At 45.5% G+C, this 10,353-nt stretch overlaps 1 protein-coding gene across 1 annotated transcript; it reads right to left on the bottom strand.

Annotated features, from left to right (window-relative positions):
• Positions 1–2,374: 2,374 nt before the first annotated feature.
• On the bottom strand, positions 2,375–10,103 carry LOC100453954 (homeobox protein NANOG-like). The gene is made up of 4 exons (XM_009236146.4): positions 9,955–10,103; positions 6,048–6,310; positions 3,439–3,525; positions 2,375–3,303 (listed from the first exon to the last, which is right to left on the bottom strand). The coding sequence occupies exons 1-4, from the start codon at positions 9,986–9,988 to the stop codon at positions 2,887–2,889; spliced, it is 801 nt and encodes a 266-aa protein (XP_009234421.3). The 5' UTR covers positions 9,989–10,103; the 3' UTR covers positions 2,375–2,886.
• Between the last annotated feature and the right edge of the window lie 250 nt (positions 10,104–10,353).

The raw sequence follows: 10,353 nt of genomic DNA, 5'->3' as shown, positions 1-10,353 counted from the left end.
AGCCAAGATCATGCCACTGCACTCCAGCCTGGGTGACAGAGTGAGACTGTGTCTCAGGAAAAGAAAAAAGAAGAAAAGAAGAAAATTTTCTTTTTTCTTCTTCTTCTTTTTTTTTTTTTTCCTGAGCTGAAGTCTCATTGTCCACCAGGCTGGAGTGCGGTGGTGCAATTTCAGCTCACTGCCATTTCCACTTCCAGAGTTTATGTGATTCTCCTGCCTCTGCCTCCTAAGTAGCTGAGATTACAGGTGTGAGCTACCATAACCGGCTAATTTTTATATTTTTAGCAGAGATGGCGTTTCACCATATTTGGCCAGGATGGTCTTGAACTCCTGACCTCAAGTGATCCGCCTGCCTCAGTCTCCCAAAGTGCTGGGATTGCAGGTGTGAGCCACTGCGCACAGCCTTTCTTTGGTTTCTTGGTGACTGTGGGTTTTACTACCTTCTGCCCTAGGTCTTCAACTCAGCTTGAATATTGACCTATTGGATGTAGGAAACAAGTCGTATTTCCATTAATGGTTAATTTCCAAAAGCAAATTAAACAGTGAAAACCAGACACCAATCTCCTTTTTTTCTCTCATCTCTTACTTCCTTTCTTCAGTCCCCAGCTTGATGCTTTCAACATAAGAGATGCTTCAAGCCTATGTGCATCTCAAAATCTTCCCTCTCGCAGATCCCAGACCTCAAGTCAGGCATCTTTCCTCAGCCTCTCAGTAATCCTGCAGTCATACTTAACATCCCCCAAACGGGGGGAGGCCCTGTAGATTCCATCAGTGCTGCCCACACAGCCATCACACACGTGTTAACTCCCACCAAGTCCCTGAACAATTCCTATGCTCATTAGGTAAGTAAAACTGGTTCCATTATCTACTCAAGATTATCCTTTTGGCAGGTGGAGGGTGGTATCTACCACATCAGATTTCTCATCAGGATAACAGAAATATAAACTATCCCCATGCTTTGTAGCTGAACTTAATCCGAAGCAAAGAGAAGCCAGATATTTTTTCCAAAATTTCTAGGCTCTGAATTACTATTTAATATTTCCTCAAATTTATTGGAGCTTCATTATCTGCCCTTTGTAAGAACCAATAATTTTATTAAAATGTTAGTGACACACCATCTTAAAAAAAAAAAAAGGCCAAGCGCAGTGACTCACACCTGTAATCCCAGCACTTTGAGAGGCAGAGGCAGGCAGATCACTTGACGTCAGGAATCTCACTCTGTTGCCCAGGCTGGAGTGCAGTGGTGCGATCTTAGCTCACTGCAACCTCCTGCAACAAATTTTTTTATTTTTAGTAGAGATGGTGTTTCGCCATGTTAGCCACGCTGGTCTCGAACTCCTGACCTCTCATGATCCACCCAGTTCAGCCTCCCAAAGTGCTGGGATTATAGGCCTGAGCCACCTCGCCCAGCCACTTACTCAATTCTATCAATGTTTTGAGGCAGGGGACTCACTGTTGCCCAGGCTGGAGTGAGCCCTCCAGGGCTCAAGCAATCTTCCTGCTTCAGCCTCCCAAGTAGCTGGGACTACAGGCATGAGCCACCACATTCAGCTTTTTCTATCTATTTCTAAGATAGCAGTGTTCTCAGCTAATTTACTCCCCCACCCCAACCAAAAACGTAACAAAGATTTATGTTTAAGCTGTATTTTTACTGATTGAAACACTAGGAGAAATCAGGCCAAAGTCAACTGAAGGAAAAATGGTCGTTTTATTCATTAGTACTTAAATCAGCCGAAGTAGTACTGATGCCATTATAATGCAGTAAACACAAGACCTCTTTCCACAAATATTAGCCATAACCAACAAAATACGAGCTATAGTAAAACAGAGCCAAAAAGGGCTGAGGAAATCAATGAAGTATGTAACAGCTTAACCCTTCACCCTTCACCTCAATAGAGTTTTTATTTTATTTTGACATGGAGTCTGGCTCTGTCATCCAGGCTGGATTGCTGTGGCACCATCTTGGCTCAGCCTCCCATGTAGCTGGGATTACAGGTGCCTGCCACCATGCCCAGCTAATTTTTGTATTTTAGTAGAGACGGGGTTTCACCATGTTGGCCAGACTGGTCTTGAATTCCTAACCTGAGGTGATCTGCCTACCTTGGCCTCCCAAAGTGCTGCGATTACAGGTGTGAGCCACCACACCCGGCCTCAATAGAGTTTTTAAAAAAATAAACAAAGCCTCCCAATCCCAAACAATAGGAATATATCTCCATCACATCAACTTCTTATTCTTTTTTTTTTTTTTTTTTTTTTTTTTGAGACAGAGTCTTGCTCTGTTGCCCAGACTGGAGTGCAGTGGCAAGATCTCAGCTCACTGCAAGCTCCGCCTCCCGAGTTCACACCATTCTCCTGCCTCAGTCTCCCGAGTAGCTGGGACTACAGGCACCCGCCACCATGCCCAGCTAATTTTTTTGTATTTTTTAGTAGAGACGGGGTTTCACCGTGTTAGCCAGGATGGTCTTGATCTCCTGACCTTGTGATCTGCCCGCCTTGGCCTCCCAAAGTGCTGGGATTACAGGCGTGAGCCACCATGCCCAGCTTATTTCTCATTCTTGAGGTTAGATTCTAAACCCTAAAGATACCCAAACTAGTATTACATCTACTTATCTATAGCCAGAGACAGCTTCTATCAAGTTGTCTTTAGCAGCCAAGGTTATTAAAATATCTTTTCTCAGGGAAGATCCAGTAGGAAAAAAGAAAGAAACCTCTCTGATTAGGCTCCAACCATACTCCACCCTCCATGAGACTGACTGGATAGGCATAATGGAAACCAGAACACGTGGTTTCCAAACAAGAAAAATCCTATGAGGGATGGGAGGAGGGGAGAGGAAGGATTCAGCCAGTGTCCAGACTGAAATTGAGTAATATCAATTTCATTCATCTTCACACGTCTTCAGGTTGCATGTTCATGGAGTAGTTTAGGAATAAATCCACGGTTTGTGGAGTACTAAAATACCTAGCGGTCTGCTGTATTACATTAAGGCCTTCCCCAGCAGCTTCCAAGGCAGCCTCCAAGTCACTGGCAGGAGAATTTGGCTGGAACTGCATGCAGGACTGCAGAGATTCCTCTCCACAGTTATAGAAGGGACTGTTCCAGGCCTGATTGTTCCAGGATTGGGTGCACCAGGTCTGAGTGTTCCAGGAGTGGTTGCTCCAGGACTGGATGTTCTGGGTCTGGTTGCTCCAGGATGAATTGCTCCAGGTCTGGTTGCTCCACATTGGAAGGTTCCCAGTCAGGTTCACCAGGCATCCCTGTTGGTAGGAAGAGTAGAGGCTGGGGTAGGTAGGTGCTGAGGCTTTCTGAAAGAGAAGGAGGGATTAACAGAAAGGGTACAAGGACCACCAGAACTGTCTGTGACTGGAGTTGTGTGTTTCAGGGATGGACAAGATTGAAAGATCACTGAAAGGAAAGAACAGAATGAAGTTTCCTGTTACCTGAGTCACACCATTGCTATTCTTCCGCCAGTTGTTTTTCTGCCACCTCTTAGATTTCATTCTCTGGTTCTGGAACCAGGTCTTCACCTGCAGGAAAAAATGACAGAAATTGTAAAATATTAGTAATACAGAGGTACTTTGAATCAAAGAATATTACTAACTTTTATTCCTGGCCAGGCGCCATGTCTCACGCCTGTAATCCCAACACTTCGGGAAGCCAAGGTGGGTGAACTGCTTAAGCCCGGGAGTTCGCACCAGCCTCGCCAAAATGGTGAAACCCTGTCTTTACAAAAATTAAAAAAATTAGCCAGGCATACGCAGTGGCTCACGCCTGTAATCCTAGCACTTTGGGAGGCCGAGGCGGGCGGATCATGAGGTCAGGAGATCAAGACCATCCTGGCTAACATGGTGAAACTCCGTCTCTACTAAAGATACAAAAAAAAAAAAAAAAAAAAAAATTAGCTGGGCGTGGCGGCACGCGCCTGTAGTCCCAGCTACTCGGGAGGCTGAGGCAGGAGAATCTCTTGAACCCGGGAGGCGGAGCTTGCAGTGAGCCGAGATTGTGCCACTGCACTCCAGCCTGGGCGACAGAGCGAGACTCCATCTCAAAAAAATAAAATAAAGTAAAAAATTAGCCCGGCATAATGGTATGTGCCTATGGTCCCAGTTACTCAGGCGTGGAGATGGAAGGATCACTTGCACCTGGGAGGTGGAGGTTGCAGTGAGCCAAGATTGCACAATTGCATTCCAGCCTGGGCAACAGAGAAAGACTGTTTTAAAAAAAAGAAAAAGAAAAAAGAGAAATGAACATTTTCCATAGAAAATAAGGGCTAAAAACAAAAGAAGCTGGAGGCTGCTGGCAGAAAGAAAAAAAGGAAAAAGAAGAGATAGTTTTTATTTTAATGAGAACCAGTGTAAGTTAGGAATTCTCCTAACCTGGAAAGTGGAGTTATGTAATTCTTTTTTTCTTTTTTTTTTGAGATGGAGTCTTGCCCTTTCGCCCAGGCTGGAGTGCAGTGGCAAGATCTCGGCTCACTGCAACCTCCACCTCATGGGTTCAAGCAATTCTCCTGCCTTAGCCTCCCAAGTAGCTTGGATTACAGGCAACCACCACCACGCCCAGCAATTTTTTGTATTTTTAGTAGAGACGGGGGTTTCACCATGTTGGCGAGGCTGGTCTTAAACTCCTGACCTCAGGTGATCTGCCTGCCTTGGCCTCCCAAAGTGCTGGGATTACAGGTGTGAGCCACTGCGTGTGGCCCATAATTCTTTTTGATTAAGGAAACATTGGAAAGATTTTCACAATATTGGTCTATGCAAGGAAAGAAAGTGGTTAAATTATCACATTCACGTAATAGATATTTAATGAAAGAAAGAGGTGAAGAACCTTCCAATGTGGAGCAACCAGACCTGGAGCAATTCATCCTGGAGCAACCAGACCCAGAACATCCAGTCCTGGAGCAACCATTCCTGGAACACTCAGACCTGGAACACTCAAACACCCAATCCTGGAACAATCAGGCCTAGAACAGTCCCTTCTATAACTGTGGAGAGGAATCTCTGCAGTCCTGCATGCAGTTCCAGCCAAATTCTCCTGCCAGTGACTCGGAGGCTGCCTTGGAAGCTGCTGGGGAAGACCTTAATGTAATACAGCAGACTGCTAGGTATTTTAGTACTCCGCAACAATGGATTTATTCCTAAACTACTCCACGAACACGCAACCTGAAGACGTGTGAAGATGAGTAAAATTGATATCATTCAGTTTCAGTCTGGACACTGGCTGAATCCTTCCTCTCCCCTCCTCCCATCCCTCATAGGATTTTTCTTGTATGGAAACTACGTGTTCTGGTTTCCATTATGCCTATCCAGTCAATTTGACGGAGGGTGGGGTATGGCTGGAGCCTAATTAGAGAGATTTCTTTCTTTTTTCCTATTGGATCTTCCCTGAGAAAAGACATTTTAATAACCTTGGCTGCTAAGGACAACATTGATAGAAGCTATCTCTGGCTATAGATAAGTAGATCTAATACTAGTTTGGATATCCTTAGGGTTTAGAATCTAACCCAAGTATAAGAAATAAAGTACAAATTGGTGTGATGAAGACATATTCCTATTGTTTGGAATTGGGAGGCTTTGTTTATTTTTTTAAAAACTCTATTGAGGCCGGGCACGGTGGCTCACGCCTGTCATCCCAGCACTTTGGTAGGCCAAGGTAGGCAGATCACCTCAGGTTAGGAGTTCAAGACCAGTCTGGCCAACATGGTGAAACCCCGTCTCTACTGAAATACAAAAATTAGCTGGGCGTGGTGGCAGGCACCTGTAATCCCAGCTACTCGGGAGGCTGAGGCAGTGAGCCGAGATTGAGTCACAGTGAATCCAGCCTGGATGACAGAGCCAGACTCTGTCTCAAAATAAAATAAAATAAAAACTCTATTGAGGTGAAGGGTGAAGGGTTAAGCCGTAACATACCTCATCTTCATACTTAAATTATTTGCAAGAGGGAGTGTACTGACACATACCACACACATCTATGTGCATCCATAGAGATCTTAGCTATGCAAATTAGTCCAATTTTTGTTCACCTTATTGCAACAACAAAACAAGCCTACCTGTTTGTAGCTGAGGTTCAGGATGTTGGAGAGTTCTTGCGTCTGCTGGAGGCTGAGATATTTCTGTCTCTGAAATCTATCATTGAGTACACACAGCTGGGTGGAAGAGAACACAGTTCTAGTCTTCTGTTTCTTGACCAGGACCTTGTCTTCCTTTTTTGTGGCACTCTTCTCTGCAGCAGTGGGTTGTTTGCCTTTGGGACTGGTGGAAGAATCAGGGCTGTCCTGAATAAGCAGATCCATGGAGGAAGGAAGAGGAGAGACTGTTGGGAACAAATAAAAGGATGCTTTTCTTTAAAACTTTTTTCAAATATTAAAATATCCTGTTAAAAAAATTGTTTTCAAAGTACTTTGATAATCCCCACAACCCCAGATCTAAGTAATAAGCACCTTCTTATTTATTTATTTATTTAGAGACAGAGTCTTGCTCTGACGCCCAGGCTGGAGTGCAGTAGGGTGATCTCCGCTCACGGCAACCTCCGCTTCCCACATTCAAGGATTCTCGGCGGGGGCGGTGCCTCACGCCTGTAATCCCAGCACTTTGGGAGGCCAAGGCAGGTGGATCACCTGAAGTCAGGAGTTCGAGATCAGCCTGACCAACATGGAGAAACCCCGTCTCTACTAAAAATACAAAATTAGCTGGGCGTGGTGACACATGCCTGTAGTCCCAGCTACTTGGGAGGCTGAGGCACGAGAATCACTTGAACCTGGGAGGTGGAGGTTGCGGAGAGCCAAGTTCACACCATTGCACTACAGCCTGGGCAACAACAGCAAAACTGTCTCAGAAAAAAAAAAAAAAGATTCTTGTGCCTCAGCTTCCTGAGTAGGTGTGATTACAGGCACCTGTTACCATGCCTGGCTAATTTTTTGTATTTTTAGTAGAGACAGTGTTTCACCATGTTGGGTAGGCTGGTCCTGAACTCCTGACCTCAAGTGATCTAGCCGCCTTGGCGTCCAAAAGTGCTGGGATTACAGGCGTGAGACACTGCGCCCCGGCCATAAGCACCTTCTTTTTTTTTTTTTTTGAGACAAAGTCTCACTCTGTTGCCCAAGCTGGAGTGCAGTGGCACAATCTCAGCTGGTGGCCACCTCCACCTCCCGGGTTCAAGCGATTCTCCTGCCTCAGCCTCCCAAGTAGCTGGGACTACAGGCTCACGCCACCATGTCCGGCTGATTTGCTTGTATTTTTAGTAAAGACAGGGTTTCACTATGTTGGCCTGGCTAGTCTTGAACTCCTGACCTCGTGATCTGCCCGCCTAGGCCTCCCGAAGTGCTGGGATTACAGGCGTGAGCCACTGCGCTCGGCCCATGATAAGCATCTTCTTTTTTTTTTTTTTTTTTTGAAACAGAGTCTTGCTCTGTCGCCCAGACTGGAGTGCAGTGGTGCAAGCTCAGCTCACTGCAACCTCCGCCTCCCAGGTTCAAGCAATTCTTCTGCCTCAGCCTCCCAAGTAGCTGGGAGTATAGGCGCACGCCACCACGCCTGGCTACTTTTTGTGTTTTAGTAGAGATGGGGGTTTCACTGTGTTGCCCAGGCTGGTCTCGAACTCCTGAACTCTGGCAATCCGCTTGCCTCAGCCTCCCAAAGTGCTAGGATTACAAGTGTTAGCCACCACACCCAGCCAATAAGCACCTTCTTAACCGACCCTGGACACTTCGGCAAGCTTTGTACCGTATTAATCCAAGAAGTCTTATCAGTATTTTGCACATAATGGAACAAGTTGGGAGAGATCTGTAACGGTGGGGCCAATATCATTGCTAAGCGGGGATACCACTTTTTACTTCAAATTGATGCTCAGAAGCCCACACACTGGCTATTAATAAGTCAGAACAGAGATCCACCAATTCCCCCCTATTGCATCTCACCCTAAATCACTTTCTGTTTATGATCTTCATCGCCACCTAAGTGATTTTTTAAATGACATGAATCTGGGGACCCTATATAATCAGCATCTCAGCTGGGCATGGTGGCTCACACCTGTAATCCCAGCACTTTGGAGGGCGGAAGCGGGCAGATCACTTGAGGTCAGGAGTTCAAGACCAGTGTGGCCAACATGGTGAATTCCCATCTCTACTACAAATTACAAAAATTAGCTGGGAGTGGTGGTATGAGCCTGTAATCCCAGCTACTAGGAAGGCTGAGGCAGGTGAATCAATTGAACCAGGGAGACGAGGGTTGCAGTGAGCCGATGTCGCACCACTGTACTCCAGCCTGGGCAGCAGAATGAGACTGTGTCTTTTTTTTTTGAGACAGAGTTTCCCTCTGTCCCCCAGGCTGGAGTGCAATGGCGCAATCCTAGCTCACTGCAACCACCGCCTCCTGGGTTCAAGTGATTCTCCTGCCTCAGCCTCCCGAGTAGCTGGGATTACAGGCACCCACCACCATGCCCAGCTAACTTTTTTGTATTTTTAATAGAGACGGGTTTTTACCAGGTTACCCAGGCTGGTCTCGAACTCCTGACCTCAGGTGATCCACCCGCCTCGGCCTCCCAAAGTGCTGGGATTACAGGCGTGAGCCACCACGCCCGGACCGAGACTGTGTCTTAAAATATAAAAAATAAAGCCAGCAACTCACTGCCCAGCTCTCAATGCTAGAACCAGCAGGATATGTGAATTTTGATAGGCTTCTGTTTCAATCCAGGATTTCCCTTTACTAGCTCTCTGACCTCATCTCCAAAATTATTCCTTCATTTATTAAAATGAGGTAACCAATTAAAATGGTCTAGCATAGGGCCTGGCATATACTGATTTTGTAACTAAAGTTGGTTCATTTTTAAATTTTTGAAAACTAATGAAAAATTGATTTTCTAAAGAGTGGTAGTGGCTTTATGAGTATCCTGAGTATCCCCCACCCCTTGCAGCTACCAGTCAGAAGCATGAGTACTAGCACAGGTTTTGAAGCCAAACTGGACTTCTAGCTACGTTCTGTTTGACTGTCAGTAGATTAAACTTTCTGGAATTATCTTTACCATAAAGTTGGGTCAACACTTCCCAGGACTGATGAGAAGTAAACATACAAGGTGCTCCCAAACTCAGAGCTGCCCACTAACATCCAGAAACCCAGAGAATGGAGAAGAGACAGCCATTACTGACATAGAAAGAAGGTAATTACATAAATTATATATTAATTACAGAAATCTCACCATGATTTGCCATGCCATTTTTGGCAAAACAAAAAAAATCATGCTTATCCCTGAGCTATGATGTTAGGTCTTCTTGTTAATTAGCAATAAATCTGCTACAGCTGTGTGTCCAGTGCTATGTGAAGATGTACGCATCACCTTCATTTAACTATAATGATACATTTTTTTTTTTGAGATGGAGTCTCGCTCTGTCACCCAGGCTGGAGTGCAGTGGCGCAATCTCGGCTCATTGCAAGCTCCGCCTCCCAGGTTCACACACCATTCTCCTGCCTCAGCCTCCAGAGTAGCTGGGACTACAGGTGCCCTCCACCACGCCCGGCTAATTTTTTGTATTTTTAGTACAGACGGGGTTTCACCGTGTTAGCCAAGAAGGTCTCGATCTCCTGACCTCGTGATCCGCCCGCCTTGGCCTCCCAAAGTGCTGGGATTACAGGCGTGAGCCACCGCGCCTGGCCAATGATACATTTTTGTTTCCACCATGCCTAAGCCCATAGGTTCTCAAATTTACTGCATACTGTTCAACTGCCGAATTCTGTGTCCTTCAACTCAGTGCACACTCCTGAGACCTGGGACATAGTTCAAAGGGCAGGTGCCACCAAGTTACAATTGAAAGGTGGGTTTTTTCAGAGGATTAGTTGATATTAGCACTTGCTTATAGTAATGGGGTATTATTGCTCAAGAGTGAAATGATCCCTTAACCCTCTCTCCTTCCCTTTTCTCTTAAGGAACTTGGCCTTTCTTTCAAGGATAAATTTCTTTCTTACCAGTCTCTGTGTGAGGTATCTCAGCAGAAGACATTTGTAAGGATGGATGGTTTTCTTCAGGCCCACAAACCACAGGTATAGGTGACCAGTCTTTACAGTCAGATGCTTCGGGGGCAAGGCAGGCTTTATGGACAAGCTGGATACACACTCATGTCATTCTTGGGGAAGAGTGGGAAAAATTTAAGAGCTGGACTGGAAAAAAGGCTAAGATGGCTTTAAGACTTTTTTCTGGAAGATCTTAGAGAAATATGACCTCCAGAAGCGAAAGTATCAAGAAGTTGTGATGAAATGAGTCGCCTCCACAATAACAGGAGGAAACTAGCTCAGTCCAGAAAAACGCTAAAGTCCTGGAGTCTCTAGATTTATAATGAAGGCTCTATCACCCTTAGACCCACCTCT

Source organism: Pongo abelii, chromosome 10, assembly GCF_028885655.2.
Source record: "Pongo abelii isolate AG06213 chromosome 10, NHGRI_mPonAbe1-v2.0_pri, whole genome shotgun sequence".
Classification (NCBI taxonomy): domain Eukaryota; kingdom Metazoa; phylum Chordata; class Mammalia; order Primates; family Hominidae; genus Pongo; species Pongo abelii.
Note: the sequence above shows the minus strand (reverse complement) of the source record. Positions and strands in the feature narration are given on the sequence as shown.

What these genes read in the sequence shown, in the direction of transcription:
- LOC100453954 (XM_009236146.4), bottom strand. Translation starts at nt 9,988, where the DNA reads ATGTCTTCTGCTGAGATACCTCACACAGAGACTG. An exon ending in GATACCTCACACAGAGACTG is followed by an intron (nt 6,311 to 9,954) that starts GTAAGAAAGAAA and finishes TGTTCCCAACAG; the next exon opens with TCTCTCCTCTTCCTTCCTCC. An exon ending in ATAGCAATGGTGTGACTCAG is followed by an intron (nt 3,304 to 3,438) that starts GTAACAGGAAAC and finishes CTTCTCTTTCAG; the next exon opens with AAAGCCTCAGCACCTACCTA.